Here is an 18,275-nt window from a genome sequence, read left to right as displayed (position 1 = left end):
TCCTAATGTTGAACTGGAATCTCCTGTCCTGTAGTTAAAATCCATTGTTCCGGGTCCTAGCCTCTGGAGCAGCAGAAAAGAAGCTTGCTCTGGCCCTCTATGACATCCCTTCAAATATTCAAACAGGGTTATCATTTCACTGTCACTTCTCCAGGCTAAACATACCCAGCTCCCAAAGTTGCTGCTCATAGGACATGGTTTCCATACCCTTCACCAACTTGCTTGCCCTCCTCTGGATACACTAGCTTGTCAACATCCTTCTTGTGAGCTGTCTTGGGTCCATTTCTGGTAGAAAGATGGCACATATTCAGTGGTAGCTGCATTGGCCATGCAAATTTCAAAAGCTTGCATGATGTCTAAGGTTTAAGAGATCTAAACTAAAGCATGCTTGTATTTTAACCTCATCCTTTTTGCCTCAACCACCACTGGAATGTGACCCTGGACAACCTCTCTGAAATAAATTTCAGCCTTCTGACTAAAAAAGGCTCCCACTCTTGATAGAAACAACACTGAGTTAATAGCCCAATGGTCTGTTTTCTTGTAAGGCAGCTTCCTACGATCCTATCACATAGTACTTCAACTGCATTCCTCACAAATTTGGAGCCACCTTCACAGTCACTACAAATGGCTGGTGGCATATTTATTGGCATGGAGGCCTATTATCACAATAGGTGCAGCTTGTAAATTGAATCATTTTCATAGAATTAAAGCATGCTTGCAGCAAACCCAGTTTTTTTGCTAGAGAGACAGTGGGAGGCAGGCAGACATCAGTTGCTGAAAGAATAGATAGTACCAAAGCATCTTTTCTTCCCAGTATGTATGAATCCTTGCTTGGGGTTGATTTTCAGAAGTAATCAGTGGCTTGAGGGAATCAGAAGGAATTCATGGAACTACCAGCAAATAGCAGTTGATATTATTGGTATATAGGGATGGGTCCTCCCACTCCTTTGGGTCTTACATGCTCCTCTTCATTCCTTACTTCGATCTTGGGAGGCTTGACAGTTTTTCCCAAAAACAAAGAGAGGCTTTCTCTTGTTATCATGATGTTGTCAAAATCTCTGGGTGTGTACACATGGTCAAACATTCTCTGTGTTATATGTCTACATGTTTATTTGTATGTTTGTTTTTAAATATGCTGCAAGTTATCCTACATCTCCGGATTAAAATATGGAAAGGGTAAACAGATAGCTCTGTTTTTTTCATTTAAGCCTACAATGTTCAATACTGGGCCAAGATCAATCAGGGGATAAAAAGAATGCTACAACCTATTCAGAAAAAAAAGGAGGGGAGGTATGCATTAAGGAGCAATTTCCATCTAATAAGGAAGAGGTGAGTTACAAAAAGTTCTCCTTTGAATGAATCCTGTGGCTCCTCAGCATTTTAGAACACAGATTGCTACCAGAGGAAGAAGTGTGAGACAGCATTACTATTGGGTTGGGGTGAAAAAATGTAGTCAGTTCCATTCATTCAGTTTATTAGGAGAAGCAAGAACAATTTCACACATGTTCACTGTGCTGTAAGACAGTACAGCAAGATTAAACCACACACACATACACACACCCAAAGGATATTATAATACAGGTTCACACTTAGGGCACCCCCATATGAGCACCCAAGAAGCTGCCTTTGAACAAGCACTCATTCAGACATTATTGGCAAGAACCAAGGCCTCCTACAAGGGGAGTGTACACATAAGAGCTATGCAGACAGCTTCCACATGGAGGCACCAGTTCTCAAAATGACTCTTCCTCACAAACACTGATTCAACTTAAGTCCAGAGATCTCTCCAACAAATACTGTATGGAGGAGAGGGGCATGGCCAAGGATGTTTCCATGAATGCAAGCCTCTTTCATTACTGTGATGGGATTTCGATGTTGTGATTGATCCCAATATGGAACCTTGATTTACAAAATCACTCTTCAAACACCAGCCCATTTTAAGCAATCTGTACAAATGTGGCACTTATATCCTTGCTTTAAACCTTCTGCTGTTGTCTAATTTTCACAATCCTCCCCATATCTATGTCATATAGGGGGAAAAAGTGCCTTTCGACATGTTAGGTAATAGCTCTTAAAGAGATCTAGTTGTGGTCCTTTCAATTCCCCACTCCTAGCTTCATCTCATCTCCTCCACCCAAGACCACCACTGCATTTGCTCTATCTAGAACAGCAAAATAAATCTCATACTTCTGACAGAGTGCCTTGTGCCACTGACAAAGCCAGGTTTCACACTTCAGCAGGAGGCAACCAGGGTGGGGAAAATGAAACTCTTATGACTTCACATGCCACAATGGTCAGATCTGTTCCCAACAAGTTTAATTCCTGAAGATTTTGGGGGAAAGAATATACATGAGCAAGCACACTCATAATGGGGGCACATGACCCATACTTTCCATTTTTCTCTCCTCCATTCTCATTCTTTCACACAATCACACTCATACTCACACACACACACCAAGAAAATCTGTCTCTCTTTCTGTCGAGCAGCAATCACGGCCCATACAGAAGTCCTTGTCATCGCTGGCTTAATTGGGAAACAACGTAGATGAGGCCCACTAAGAGCAAGCCACGCACCCCAACCATCATGAGGAGAAACAGCAATAAGATGGACATGATTGGTTCCACCACCTGGTTGCCAAGGTTCCACGTTGGGAAGCCCATGTTCACCAACTGTTGATTGATGTCTGAAAATGGTGAACGCTCCCCTGGCCTTGCACCCTGCTGCTGCTGATGGTGATGCTGCTGCTGTTGCTGATAATGTTGTTGTGGAGCAGGACCTGCATTAGTCATCATGTTGAAAAAGGCCTGTAAAGAAAATGCAGAGAAAGGGATGAAGACATATAGCTAATGAAAAAAGAGCTGTACGAAGGAAAGGCAAGAAATGTAGCCATTTAAGTCATTCACAGAAACAAACAAAAAACCTCACTACGTAATGTTATGAACAGCAGCATCTATACAGACCTGAGGCCTACAGTCCAGCATCCCAGATGCTCATGGGAAATCCATCAGCAGAATGCTAGGCCAGTAGCACAGCTACTGGCATTCAGAAAAGCATTGCCTCTGATACTGGAAGGCATATATAGCATGATGACTAGTGGCCTTTGGTAGCCACCGTAAACTTGTCTAATCCCCTTCTAAAGATGTCTGAATTTGTGGCCATTCCACATCATGAGGATGAGAATCCCAGTATAACAATATGCTGTGTGAAAAACTCCTTCCTTTTAACTGCCCCGAATTTCACAACATTACATTTTATGGAAAGACCTCAAATTTCAACATTATAAAAGAGGGGAGGATTCCTTTCTTCAAACTATGCACATTTTTATAATTATAATAATAAAATATTTATTTATATCCCGCCTTTCCCTTTTGAGGATCTAGGCGGGTAACAACAATCCAATATAAAATTCAAAAACAGTGATGCATAATCCCAATCCCCTAACCCTCCCTCCTTCTGCTAAAATACAAGTAAAATATCACATAATGACAGTAACAGTATCACATATTACACCTAGTTGTAGGAAATGCAACTAGAATTAGGAGCACAGAGAAAATATTTACTGGAGTGATCGTTGGGAGAGGCAATGGGTAGGTGGGTAGTTCAGATTCTCATTTTGGAGGTTAGTCTGGGAAGGCCCACCAGAAGAGACTAACCTCCACAATGAGAATCTGAACTATCTACCTACCCATTGCCTCTCCCAAAGATCCCTCCAGCAAATATTTTTCTGTGCTCCAAATTTTAGTTGCATTTCCTACACAACTAGGTATAATATGTGATACTGTTACTGTATTCTTTTTAAATATAAAGCACAGCCTGGCTCACACATCAAGACCTGGCTCACACATACAGATCAACTTGCTAATACAGTCAGCTGAAAAGAACCATGTTTGAGGCAATCATACTTTTCTCCGTATGATGGCCCAATCACATATGCGAACTTTCAACTAACGTTGCCATCTTGATGCGTGTGCATGCCTCAGTCACCCTTTCATTTATACTGAATCAGCTGTTCAAGGGATGCCTAATGGTTCCAAATCCTATAAACAGAGAGCTAAAGTAACCAGGTAGCTAAAGAACTGATGAATCAGAAAGTCCTTTGTTCACTGTCACTTCTCCTTTGAACCCACCAGGTGGCATTATGTAAAACCAGTTCCATTCTGAGTCCACACTTTCATCTGCAATCTGAGGGATAACACTGAACTTCTGTTGTAAGGATTACAGTTTGATAAGGCCTGTCAAATACTTAGAATGCCTGAAATCACTGTGCAAGTGTTATCGTTATTGAGCAAGTAACTGATTTAACAAGACATATCAAAATTCCCCCATTGTGAGAGCAGCATTTTTTCCAAAGGGGTGGTTCTATTTAAAATACTTATGTATTCCTTTTTGCTATACAAACAAAAAAACAATACATACGACAGCAGCACAAGTGAGAAAAGCCAACAAATACAGCCACTTTGGAGAATTAAAATAAAATGCTTTAGGCTGCAGTCCTGCATTCAACTGCCTTGAGCTATATTCTACTGAATTCAGTGTTTACTTCTGAGCTGAGACATACAACACTGCACTATAACCTTATTATTGCCTCCTTAATACAGAGCTCTGCTTGCTCACACTAACATTTCCATTTCTAAAATCCATGCAAAATCCTATTTCATCGTTCAGAATTCCAAAATCCAAAGTACTCCAAAATCCAAAATGTTCTGAGCTATAACACAAGTAGCACAGTACGTATCTGAACTATTCGTAAGGCTGGAGAGAGATGCAATGATTTATGAAATGGTGGGAACTCATACCTGCTGCTATTTCACAGAACCTCAGACTCTCTCCAGTCTCATTATGGATATGCAAACACAGGTATTCCAAAATCTGAAATATAGAACACTTCCAGTCCCAAACATTTCAGATCAAGGGATACTCAGCCTGTATTCAACAGTGAAACATAAAGCCTGTTCATGAAGCAGCACTGCTTTACAGCAAAAGCATTTAAAATACAAAGGCAGATTGCCAGATGTAAATGATTATGCACATGTTTACAAGCTTGAGGGAAAACAAACTGCATAATAGTAGTAGTAGTAGTAATAATAATAATAATAATAATAATAATAATAATAATAATAGCAGCAGCAGCAGGAGGAGGAGGAGAAGAATTTGTGCTTTCACTACATAAAAATCAATGATCAGAGGCCATCCACCTCTGAATGCCAGCTGCTGGGGGACTACTGTAGTAAGGTTTTGTTTGTGAGCTTCCCACAAGCATGTGTTTGGCTACTCCGGGAAATAGACTAGACAGATCTTTCATTTGCTCCAGCTTGGTTCTACTTAGGTTCTTAAGATGGACTTGGCATATCCCAGATAGTACCAAATACATCAAGAGGAAGAGGATGATATTGCATTTGGGCCCTGCTTATGAGCTGTCCAGAGACAACTGGACAGCCACTGAGTGAATAGAAGCTGAACTGGACTGGCCTTTAGTTTGACCTAGTAAGCTTTTTCCTATGTTTACGATAATATGTAGAACATCTTTGTAAAGACTGATCATTGGCCATACCAACCATACTAAATAATTAAACATCCATTCATGGTAATAATGAAATCTTTAAAGTTTTTGATGTCTTCTTAAACAACTGCAAAACACATATTAATTTTTCCTTACTGGTCGGGGGAAGTTATCCCTGTTCTGAGTGCTCTGCCTCACTCGAGGATCGTCATCTTGTACAATATCTCCATTGGCCAAAATCCGCACCATCCTTAGAACTCTATAGTGTTTGCCTGGTCACACCTGTAACACTCAGGAGAAAAGTGTTTAGTAAGATGGACTACTCCCATGGAGGTGAGGCAAGACAAGATGGGACATAGTGCCACACCACAAAGCCAGACTTTTTAGAATGAACCCCAATACTCTTGCTCTATAGTCAGAGCTGCCAGTGCAGAAATGCAGGTTAGAATTCTTACTCCACTGAACATCTAAGTGCTATGCCTGATCCAACAGCTCTATCAAGTATTATGAGGTAACAATAAAGTAGGCCCTGAATGGCGAAGATGTTTTGTACATCATCTCTGAAGACAGAGACATCATCCAATGTGGCAGAGAGAGGACCATTTTCAGCCAAACACTTCTCAAAAACCACATTTCAGAGGTAGAGAGCCAAAAGCAAAAGGTTGAATTTAAAAAAACAACACTTGAATAAAAAAACGCCAGCATGTTTTAAAGCTTTTACTGCAGGTAACTAAACCATAACAGAGACATTTTAACTGTTTGCAGGGTGGGGAGCAATACGTAAATTATAAAGCAACTAATAATGCATAGTACATTTGGCGTCTGTCATCAGCCAAATGGGTTTGAAGTCCTTAGTAGCATCAAGGCCCAATGTTAACAGCTGCCCAGGGTCACAGAAAGACCTCATTTGTGGGGTTTTTTGGGCTATGTGGCCATGTTCTAGAAAATTTTCTTCCTGTACTGAAAGCGCCCTGTTTAAATCTCACTAACATTACAAATTCACTTTAGAAGAGCCATTCTGTTTTGGTCCCTGGATAAGAATAACTCTTGGGAAAGTGTGAAGCACTCTGAAAGTACACAAATCCCCAGTTAAAAGTATGGAGCAATGCAACCATCATACAGTATTAACTGCTAGGAGTGCTGACACCAGCGCCTGCCTTTTAAACCACGAGGTGTCCTTCTGAATACCTTGCCTGGGGAAGAATTAGTATGCTAGTATGAAATACAGTATACAAAGGGATCTCGTAGCACCTTCAAGACTGACTGAAAGACACTTTAGCAGAATAAGCTTTCATAGAACAGGGCTACTGCCACACTGCAGAAATAAAGCAGTTTGACACCACTTTAACTGCCACAACTCAGGGATGTGTATGCAAATGGATCTTATAGCACCTTTGAGACTTAACTGTATGAAAGAAGTTGTAGTAGCAGCTTTCCTAGACTTAATCTACTGCATCTGAGGAAGCAGACCATACACTACACTGTTACAGCACTATTATTCCCCTTTAACTGCTATGGTTACTTCCTGAGGGACCCTGGGATTTGCAGTTTGGGGAAGGGCATTGAGAATTCCCAGTCAGGGAGCTCTGGTGCGTGTGTGTCGTGTGCTTTCAAGTAGTTTCCGACTTATGGCGACGCTAAGGCAACCTTATCACAGGGCCTTCATGGCAAGATTTGACGCTTCACTAAACTACAAACCCCAGAATCCCACAGAAGGCAGCCAGAGCAGTTGAAGTGGAACAATAGTGCTGTAACAGTGTAGATATTGTCACAAGTCCCGGAGGAATCCCAAATCGTCCTCCATTTGCAGCCTAGAAACACGAATTTACATTTCCAGGAGTGGGGTTTTTAGGTTTTAAATGTTGTCCTGGCCCTCCCTCCATTTTTCTTGAACGCCCTCCATTTTTGCGGTGTCTTGTCTGTCTTTGCAGGTGGCAGGGCTGACCACAGGCCCTCCATTCCAAACCCCTGTCCGGGAGGAATCCCAAAACGTCCTACATTCTGAGCCATGACTAAGAAGCATGGGGTTTAGCTTTCTTATATGTTGTCCTGTCCCTCCATTTTCCCAGGGCCTTGTCCTGCTGTGCAGTGAGGACAGCCGTGGCCACTCTGTCCATGCTCAAGGGCCCCATGGACCTCCCCTGACTCTGGGGCTGGCTTCCCTCGAGGGGCACCCAGAGGAGAGCAACCCCATCGCCCGCCTCCCTCCCAAACCGGGCCCAATGGCCCCTTTACCTTCCCCTCCGAGAGCGCCGCTTCCGCCCTTCCTTTTCCCGCGGGCAGAACAGCTGAGCTCCGCATCTTCCGGGGAAGCCCTCGCCACCGGAAGTGACGCAACAATGGAAGGGGCTCGCGATTGGTGTCCCTCGCGCGCCCTCTTTCGGCGCCTCCCTGAATGGCGGGCGGCTCAAGGAGAGCTTCCCTCAGACAGCGCTCCCCAAACTGTGTCCTTTGAGAGATGCTGGACTTCAGCTCCCAGAAGCCTCAGCCATGCTGGCCAATAGCCTGGGATTCTGGGAGCTGAAGTCCAAAATCCCTTAAAGACACAGTTTGGGGACCCCTGCCTCAGGGCTTTTGCTGAGAGGTGGAGGAAGGTGATCAGGGGTGTCCTCCTTTTCCAGAACACGTCCTACATTTAAACTTTCTCTCCAGGAGGAATTCCAAAACGTCCTCCATTTTGAACATTTTGACTAAGATGAGCCTGAATTTATATTTATATGGCTGGGTTTTGTTTTTGTTTTTTAAGCTTTTGTTTGGGCATGCCCTACATTTTTTTCTGGGATGTCCTCCATTTTGTCCTCCTTTTGCTGTTATGACACTAGATCACCCTGGACAGGAGAGATTGAAGTTTGTGTTTGCTGGCTCCTACTGTTAAGAATAGGATTTTAGACACTCAACCTGCTGAGTTAAATGAGTGCATTTATTATTATTATTATTATTATTATTATTATTATTATTATATTCATTTATATCCCACCCTTCTCCCAAGACATAGACTCAGGGCGGCTTACAACATTTAAAAAACACACAATTAAAAACATATAAAAATAGTACATTAAAACAGAATTCAATTACTACAATAATTAAAACAAAGTACCTATTAAAATATCAAATACTTTAGTAGTGTAAACTATTTTTGCATTAAGCAGAACCTGGTTTTCGGCACTTGAAATAAGCTGAGGGCAAAGGCAGAGGAGCAGAGAGAAACTGGGACATTTTAGGAGCTACTGAAAAAGCTAGAACAACAGGATTAATTGATTTATTTATTATAAAATAAAACTTTTAATTGTAATATATTTAATTCTTTTTTTAAGGGGGGGATATTGTAATTTTATGTATTGTATGTGGATGTTTTAGTGTGAGCCGCTCTGATTTTCTTGCTACTGAAGAGCAGGATATAAATAAAAGTTTTATTTTATTTATTATTTATAGGGCCACCTTTTATAGTCTCAGTCTAAGATACATAGATGACACAATCTTGATGGAAAACATCATGGACTTGGAACAATTACTAAGGAAGGGTCAAAGAAGAAAGTGCAAAGGCAGGCTTGCTGCTGAACATAAAATAAAAATAATGACCTTAGAGCATCTACATATATTCAAATTAGACAATGAGGAAATTGAAATAATTAAAGATTTCTTGTACCTGGGATCAAACATTGGTCATAATGGAGACCAGTCAAGAGATAAGAAGAAGAGTAGGGATGGGAAGGGCAGCCATGAAAGAGCTACAGAAGATCCTAAAGAGCACTACAATTATAATTGTCCAAGCCATGGTATTTCCAGTCACTATGTATGGATGTGAGAACTGGAGTGTGAAATAAAAATTGGATAAAAAGAAAATCATCTCATTTGAGAGTGCTGGAGGCGAGTGCTGAGGATACCGTGGATAGCCAAAAAAGACAAACAAACAGGTTCTTGAGCTGATCAAGCCAGGAATGTCCCTAACAGTCAAGATGATGAAATTGAGGCTATCGTACTTTGGTCACATCATGAGAAAGCATTACTCATTAGAAAAGTCAATAATCCTAGGGAGGGTGGAACGCAGGAGAAAGAGAGGAAGAACACACACCAAATGGATAGACACAATCTGGGAGATCATAGCCCTGAATCTACAAGACCAAAGCAGAGCGGTAGAGGATGGGGTCTTGGAGATGTCTCATCCAAAGGGTAGAGGTCAGCTCAAGGGCAGTTAACAACAAAAAGTCAAGTACATATATAGTGTCCATTTTAATTTCCCTGTTGTTGTGATTAAAGTTGTTCCAGGTTCCAACAATGTAATGTGTCTTTATTTTGATTTGTCGATTTGTCGATTGTATAGTTCGGCATTCCATCACTTAAAACCTGAATAAGATGTAATGAAATCTGACATAATACACTTGCATATATTCTAAATGTATAGTGAAGAACATTTTTTAAGTTTTAAATCAGGTACTACATTACAGATGGGTCCAAAGATCTGCAGAGAAAAAGAGGATTTCAGTAAAGTCCCACATCGTGAGCAGAATCAATGTTAGATTCAAGCCCACAACTTTGCTTGTGTGTAACTAACATTGCTTGTATGTAACTGACTTTTCCAGTACTGTATTACTCAAAAAGAAAAGCTCCATGTAACACAGTGTAAGAGCCAACGGTGTTCCTGTACCAGGACATCCAGTGAAGGAGGTAGGCCTTCTGGGGGGAGGCAGGGCTCCTGGTGAGGGAAAGGATAGGATGGCATGTGGGGATGGAAGTACAGGAATGACATTGGGGAGCAAATGTGGGCAATGGTGGGGAACACATATGGGGGAGCCCAGGGATGGGGTGGGAGTGCATGCGGGTGAGCATGGGGACAGCATGGGAGTGATACTACCTGCACACTCATGCAGTTATTGTCTTTGTTCTTGTACTTGATTCCTGGGCTTGACTTCTCTTGCTGACATCACAAACAACTGGTTTGGATTTCACTGAGAAATGGGTGATAGGCCAAAGTCTGATATGAACTCATCTCTCTTTACACATTCAGCAGTGGCCTTCCTTTTTTAACTCCTCTCCCTAAGCCTTGCATGATATGATGGCAATGCAGAGCATGTCAAAAGAGACTGGGTTAGGAAGTGAATGGCTCCTCAGAGATGAAAGATAGGGCGGGAGGTCTGTGTTCAGCAGAGAGATCAGGCTTTGTTCAGCATCTCCCTCCAGTTCATTCATTCCATGATGAACTGGAGGGAGATACTGAACAAAGCCTGATCTTCATGCCAAAAACATTCCACCCCTCCCTCTTGAATTCTGAACTCTCTTCATTGTGTAGGTGAGGAATCTCCACTGCTTTAGTGAATAGTATTGGAGAAGCAACTTTGCCTCCTCTACCAAAGATTTATATCGACTGTGTCACAAATCTATTCTAATACAACGGTCATTTCCTCTTCCCATTTCCGTGAAAGGTGGTGGAAAACATGTGAAGGTACGTTTCTTGAAAAGCAAATTCTTTACCCTCCCACCCTGGCCTATAGCCCTCTTCAGATATTATTTTTGAGTCCATTCAAATACTCCACAGTCGGGCAAAAGAGCTTTGTATGTGGGCCTTGCCCTTCAACATTTCTACCGACTCCATTCCTAATCTCTCTGTGTTGAGGGGGGATGCTGGGTCTTATCATGAAAGGACAACTCAGTGTTAGTCATTTGTGGTTTTAAGGTTCTTTTCCAAGGATAGGGAGAGATGCTTGCTTACTCCTATTCGAATTGGTTGCTTCCCACAGGTGCTATTCCCTAACTTTTAAAGAAAAGGCTGGTCCTTTTGTAAAGCTTCATCATCTTGTGTCCTTGTGTGCATCTACACAGTACAAATAATGCAGTTTGACACCAGTTTAACTGCCATGAGTCCATGCTACAGGATCCTAGGATTTGTAGTTTTGTGAGGCAGCAGCACTCTTTGGCAAAGGAGGCTAAAAACCTTCTGGAACTACAAATCCCAGGATTCCATTGAGCCACTTTGAATCTTGTGATGGGAGAAAGGTGAAATATAAATTAAATAAGTAAAAAATAATGTAAAAGTCACAGAATCCCTTAATGATATAGTTAGACCAGTTTTGTGTTTTTTAAAAGAAGAAGCTGGTTACCTTACTTGAAGGATTGTTTGCCTCCCGCATATGTACCTATTAGAGATTAAGGAGTTTATCACATGGGGAAAATTGGAAGTTTAAAAGGGGTAGGTCCTGTGTTTCTTGTGCAAATTAAGGGTAATTGTGTGATTGGTTTTACATAGCATAGTGTGCAATGCGCTATTAATCCGATAAGAAAGAGACATGATCCAGCATTTATACATTCATGGGAAAATATTGTGAATGCATTTTTTTTATTCATTCATGAATTTGCTTTATTTGCGCAGTTGCTATAGTGTGAAAACTAATTGCGGTTTATTCATAGGGTAATCATTTATTTTGATCTGTTGCTGGATTTCCCATAGTGTATTGGGATAAGTTTACCTCTGGTTCAGCTTTGTGGGCAGACATTTCACGCTCTGGATTATTTCTTATTGGTATTGTTATGTTCCTTTATGCATGTGGCAGGCAGGAAATGCAGGGATAGGTTGGAGGTCATTGAAATAAATAGTTAAGATGAGGATGATGAGGATGAGTACAGTGAGCACCTGGTATCTGCTGGGATTTGTCCAGGACCGCACTGTAGATTCCAGTGATGCAATTATTACTCATGTACGCATGTGCGAAAGTCGCTATTTCCAAACCATTAGCAGGATATTCACACATCTGTGTGAAAACCAAATACTACCCTCTTTATTGTGTTGGTAATGCACCCTTATCATGTTATTGTTGGCTGTGTGTGAAAATTATTTGTGCATTTGCGCTCTTTTGCACAGTGCATCCTTTAAGAGGATGGTGGCACATATGGTCCTTGTGTGATAAACTATGATAAGTTTTGAGGCCCTAATATTGTTGCCAACATATGAAATGAGGCAGGTAGAGAGAAGGCTGCTTCCATTAAAGCATCCAGATTCTAACAGTGCTTCCACAGAGAATTGACTTTGCATCTGTAGTTTTATTTTCTTAGATTTTTAAGACTTAAAACATGTTCCTGCTTTTTAGATCTTCTGGAAATGACACCTGCTGCTAGTTGTAACTTCAGAATTTTTGCAGGTTTTTTTTAATGTACAGTATTATTTTTCCAGTTATGTTTTGCATCTTTTTTAAAGTCTCAGTTTGTACAGTAAACCACCCGGCAAACTTTACGTATCAAGCAGTTGAAAATGAAACTCTCAGAAAACCAGAAGCCTTCTTTTCTCTTTAGTAACCTGATCAATGTAAGGGGCAAGCTGATAAAATGTGTGACCTGATGTGCTCAGTGGTCCTTCTAACTGATGTTACAATTGTTTTTGAGAACATGGAAGAGATGGATTAATGTAGCAGCCCCAAACTTTGAGCTCTTCTTTCCTACTCTTGAAGAGTCCCCCTCATCCATTAGAAAAGAAGGCAGCCATCTGCTAAAAGGATTAGTTCTGTTGCTCAGGCTCACAATGTGGACCTACAGCATCTCTTAGTTGAAGCCCTTTTGGATCTTGTTTTGCTTCCTCCTCCTAAAGAGAAGGTTTGAATTTGTTTATTAATTTATTATATAATTAATATATTTTAGTCATCTTCCATGACTGTAGTCTTTGGACGCTGGTGCTTTTAAGGTTTTTACAATATGAAATAGTAAAATTCAGTGTCAACAAATTATAAAACCTCCTTACATTTATCAAATTTGAATATCAGTTAAAATTATACAAGGCAAATAGGTAGCAGTAGCAAATGCAATAAAAGATTTTTTCAGTTAAAAGCCAGAAAAAGCAGGTACGTTTTAAAAGACCACTTTAAAAGCAGCTGCAGAGGGAGCCAACTCTTTGTTGTTGTTAACTATTGTGAATCCTGTAATCAATCCTGTGGCAGCTTTGAGACTAATTGAAAGAAAGAAGTTTGTAGCATAGGCTTTCATGGATTTCAGTCCATTTCATAAGATGTAGGTGAAGCTGTAAAAGCTTATGCAGTAAACCATTGCCTCTCAGTAAGTCTCAAAGATGCTATGGAATTCCTTTGTATCGTTTTATCCTGAAAGAGACTAACACTCCTGTCTTTGAATGCTACAATAATGGAATTTAAATTAGCCATGACCAACTTAAACCCCACTGATTTCAGTGGATCATCTCTAAGGAAGACTAAGGCCCAGTATCATGCTCAGAGTAGCACGGAAATGAGAGACAACAAATCAGAAGTAAACAAGTACTGTCCTCCAGATGTCAATGCACTGCAAACTCTGCCATCACTAGCCATTAGCTGTGTTGCTAGAGCTAATGGCAACTGAAGTCCCTTTGAGGGCCATGAGTTGTCCACCTGTTATTTTTTAAAAAACAGTTCTCAGAAGTAGTCCAGTCAATACTGGGCAGGCATACTGTACATCACATTTCACGATTATAAAAAGTTTTAAATTGTTCAGAATGTCTAATTCACATACATTCTCCTGCTATCAATTTCATTCTCCACCCTCAAAGGTGATAAGATTGACCCCATAATTCATGTAGGAGGCGCTGGAGCTGAGAAATAATTTGTGTGAAACTTTCTCATGCACAGGCATTTGAACCCAGGGCCCGCTGTCTGTAAGCTGTAGTAGTCTACATCTGGATTCTGAGGGAGTGTGGCATCCAAGATGGAAATCCCATCTTGAAAATGGGGATGAGCATTGATTTCTCAGGATTGGAAGAGTCCAAAGTGAGCGAATCAACTTGTCAAGAACAGAGCGGATTTACAGTATTGTCAAGGACACCTCCGGTTGCAGCTGCTTGCTGCAGGGTGAATAGTTTCACAGCTCTCCAAAGAGATGACTGAATTTAATTTGAGATGAATGGGTGCCTCCCTCAATCTAGATGACATTTTCATTGCAAACTAACAAGGGGAGAAATCCAATTACATCACAAAGGGGCTCTCCCTAATAGGCCATTCAACTTGGAGAGAGAGTGTAGGGGTGAGTGTGTGCCTGTGTGAAGAATATGTCTGTGTGAAGAGGGGTGGAACTGCTTTCCAAACCAAAGTCTGGGAGGGACCTCAGTGGCTATGGGGCAACGAGACAGATACAATGTGGGCAGCGTTCCGGCAGAAAGCAAAACACCCCTATCGTGGGGACCGCCAGCTACCACAACACTGGATTAAGGCCAGACAGATGCCAAGGGTCATGCTTTTAAGAGGAGAACCTGAAGGGAAATTCCCTCACTATATTGGAAAGACAAACTTGGATCCACAATATGAAGGATTTCTAGGCCACTGAAGACCAATATAACTAAAGTGATTAGGATAATATCTCAAACACCAGCTCTTTCTCCCCTACAGAATCGCAGCACCTGTTCACATAAAACCTTGTTCAGGCTTAGGAGCTGAATGACATTGCATGGAACAGTCGTTCCTAAAGGGTACCACACATTTCCTCTCCACGTTCCCAGACAAATGAAAAGGCACAGTCATATTAGACTATGAATGAAAGCAACATTCTAATAGAGTGACACGAGCAGCAGTAGAAAACTTTGGTAGGTGAAAAACAGCAGCAAGGGGAAATATTTATCTAGATGTCTACAAAATGATTGCTCCAGTTTTAAGAATAGTCACTGAGCTTTAGTCCAGCTGAAATCAATAGTAATAAGTGATCAATAATAAATAATTAAAAACAGTAGGAATTTAGGTATGAGTAGTTTCTGCTAGATGGAGTAACTCTTTTACACCGTAGCCCTCTTTTGTGGGTATTACTTAAAAAATTAAGAATGGCCATTTTGAGTGGTTTACTTGAAGAAAATAGATATATAACATACTTTATAAAAAAAAAGTGTTGTGCTGGAATGAAACACTTCTTGAATCCACTTGTTATTAATACAAGGTTGCGTGTATTACTTTTACACTGTATGCTTAGGTTTATAGTCAGTAAAGAACGCAGTAACAACAGTTAATGAAACTCTCTGATTCTGCTTTATGACATCTTCTGTTCTTCCTCCAAAGCAAACATGGGAAACATGGGCCCTCTAGATGTTGGATTTCAACAGGATTAATTCAAGATAGATAAGAGATTATGGGAGTTGCAGTCTAGCATCATCCGGAGGGCCACAAGTTGCCTAGTCTAAAAGCTCATTCAAAGGATTGTTGTTATTTGGATTAAAGTCAGACAAATGCCAAGAGTCATGCTTTTAAGAAGAGAAACAGTCTTGTGAAGGCTGGTAGTATGACCAGGAAAATCTGTGAAAAATTATGTCAACTAGGATTTCTTGCCCTACCCAATTTAATTTCAAATTTCTTCCCCGTTTTTCATTCCAGAAAGAAACCCAAATCAGCTAGCATCAACGTGCAAAAACAATTATAACATTGAAACCCCCGTAAACAATATGAAAATGATTTTAAATGAATAATAAACTTTCAATTGAATCTGAAAAAAATATTTCAAAGAACAAGGGCAATGCAATATTCAGAAGCATCAAACCAAATTCCTGAAAACACAGGCATTTCAACCAGTGTGGTGAGTCATACATTACAACATGCTCAAATCCACTGAAAAAAGCCTGTTTTGACTACACCATGCAAAAGAACAGGTGTGTTACTGCCAGTGTCCTTATGATGGAATATTTAGAGTGTTTGCGTGAGAGAGATTATATATAATTTGGTAAAGCCACCAGGGCAGATAAAACTGCCTCACCCAAGCTATGCCCACCCTTTACTTCAGCTTTATTCATTTTACAACCACAACTGCTTTGAATGCATTCCAGTTTATTACTATCTTCCTGAAACTGTAATATTGCAAAGAAACAAAGACAGTTGCTCCAAATGGCAATGTAATAGACACAAAAACGTGTGGCTCAAAATTTCATCCTTTCAGCTACCAAGAATGAGTTCTTTTAAAATGCAAAATGCTGAGCCAATAGCATCAGAAGTCCGGGGGGGGGGTCACTTTCAGCTTATAGCCTTTTATTAGTGCTTCATAGTTCCCATTTTAAGGTTTTTACCATTTTTATTCATATAAAATAAAGGAAATCAAGGAGCAAGAGAAGAAGACAAGCTATTTGGTTGACTGGCTTTAATATGGTCGTCCTTGCAAAAAGTGTTTCTCTATTAGACAATTCCCAATTTACCCATATCTAATTGCAGAGGATGCCATTTCCTCAGATCTATACCTCACCAAGAATAGATACAAAATGTGGAAAGGCCTATGTACAGAATGGTGGAGTTGCCTTCTTTCCCACTAGTAGAACACACACACATAATTTGGCTGGATTTGGGTATTATGCACTTTTGACTTCTCTCTTTCCTCCCTACCCCCTCTGCCTCCCTCTCCCTCTCAGCCCCAATGTTTAAGCCTTCAAGTTGCCTGTTGACTTCTGTTGACCCCATGAATTTCATAGTGTTTTCTTAGGCAAGGAATATTCAGAGGTGGTGTGGCCAGTTCCTTCCTCTGAAATATAGCCTGGTATTCCTTGAGAGGTCCCCATCCAAGTACTAACCAGACCTGATTCTGCTCAGTTTCCAGGGTCAAAAGGGATTTGCTATCTGACCTTGCAGAGGTCATTTGCTGTACTACCTCAAGCAGAAAAACATTTGGTGCCACGTAAAGGAATGAGAAAGAGAGTAAGAACCTAACCTACGTCTTGTCTTGTGTCCAAGTGGTACTCCTTTGGCTGCCATCATTTTCCTCCTTTGTCAACAAAAAAGGAGTGAACAGGGAACAATGAGCAGAAGTTGAAGAAAGAGAGAAGCAGAGAGGAGCGAGAGGAGAAATGAATGGAATTCCAGGACTGGCTCTCTCTCATATATTCCATTTGGTTGGCTTTTAAATCACTCTTCTGTCATTTCAGACAAGCCTGGCCAACCATCCGCTGTCCTGGGAGAGAAGCATTGACTTGGCGCACTCAGCTGCACGCTGCAGGTAAATTAGCATCTGTTTGGTTCTGCCCAGGCTGAGCAAATCGGTCTTCAAAGCCACTGCAGGCCCTGAATGAGGCCCACACATTAAGCCTTTTTCTTCTCCTGACGATTGACTGAGCTAATTGAACTCTCCTTTTCGGGAAGGACTGAACAAGGGTTTCTCCATGAAGGCCGGTGGTGAAGGGAGAATAAAAGGAAATGAAGGAGGGGAGGGAGAGAGAAAGGATCTCTTCTTTTTCTTTCCAATCCAATGAATGAACTTTGAGTCCCCAGCAGCATCTCTAAGGTTAAAAGGTTAGAAACTAGATGGCCAAGTTAGTGCAGGCAACGTGCTCCTTCCTGAGACTGTACGGCTTCCCTTTCACTTCCAATTAGTTACTACACTCTTAGACGTGTCTGACACATCAGCCAGGCAAAAGCCGTGACTGCTGTTCTTACAGACCCTGGCTCAGCACTGCAGACCATCTGTGCTCCTGCCATTGGGAAAGTTACTTTTTAGGAGTACAGATCCCAAAATTATCAACCAACATGGACTGTGACTTAGTCATGCTTAGAATAACCAGCTAGATTCATTAAGCATAATGAAGCACTCAGGCAGTGGAGTTTGAGTGTAATTAAAAGAAGGTTGCGGGTATTTGCTAATTTCCTTCTACAACAAAGTAATTAATAATGTCTTTCTGCTGCAAGAAAGTTCTGAAAAAGTGTGCCATCTTCAAAGATTATTTGCAGTTCAAGACGTATTCTTCACAAAATTCAGATGGACCTGTTTTGCACAGAAAACAGCATTTTGCACAGAAAATAATATTTCGGCATAGAAATGTGATATTTGAATCCCACTCTGCCTCCAATAGCCTTA

The 18,275-nt window shown here is 41.0% G+C and overlaps 1 protein-coding gene across 1 annotated transcript; it reads right to left on the bottom strand.

Annotated features, from left to right (window-relative positions):
• Positions 1-1,457: 1,457 nt before the first annotated feature.
• Positions 1,458-7,830, bottom strand: FAM241B (family with sequence similarity 241 member B). Its single transcript, XM_042461072.1, has 3 exons — positions 7,737-7,830; positions 5,658-5,783; positions 1,458-2,805 (listed from the first exon to the last, which is right to left on the bottom strand). The coding sequence occupies exons 2-3, from the start codon at positions 5,748-5,750 to the stop codon at positions 2,515-2,517; spliced, it is 384 nt and encodes a 127-aa protein (XP_042317006.1). The 5' UTR covers positions 5,751-5,783; positions 7,737-7,830; the 3' UTR covers positions 1,458-2,514.
• Between the last annotated feature and the right edge of the window lie 10,445 nt (positions 7,831-18,275).

Source organism: Sceloporus undulatus, chromosome 3 (genome assembly GCF_019175285.1).
Source record: "Sceloporus undulatus isolate JIND9_A2432 ecotype Alabama chromosome 3, SceUnd_v1.1, whole genome shotgun sequence".
In the NCBI taxonomy this organism is placed as follows: domain Eukaryota; kingdom Metazoa; phylum Chordata; class Lepidosauria; order Squamata; family Phrynosomatidae; genus Sceloporus; species Sceloporus undulatus.
Note: the sequence above shows the minus strand (reverse complement) of the source record. Positions and strands in the feature narration are given on the sequence as shown.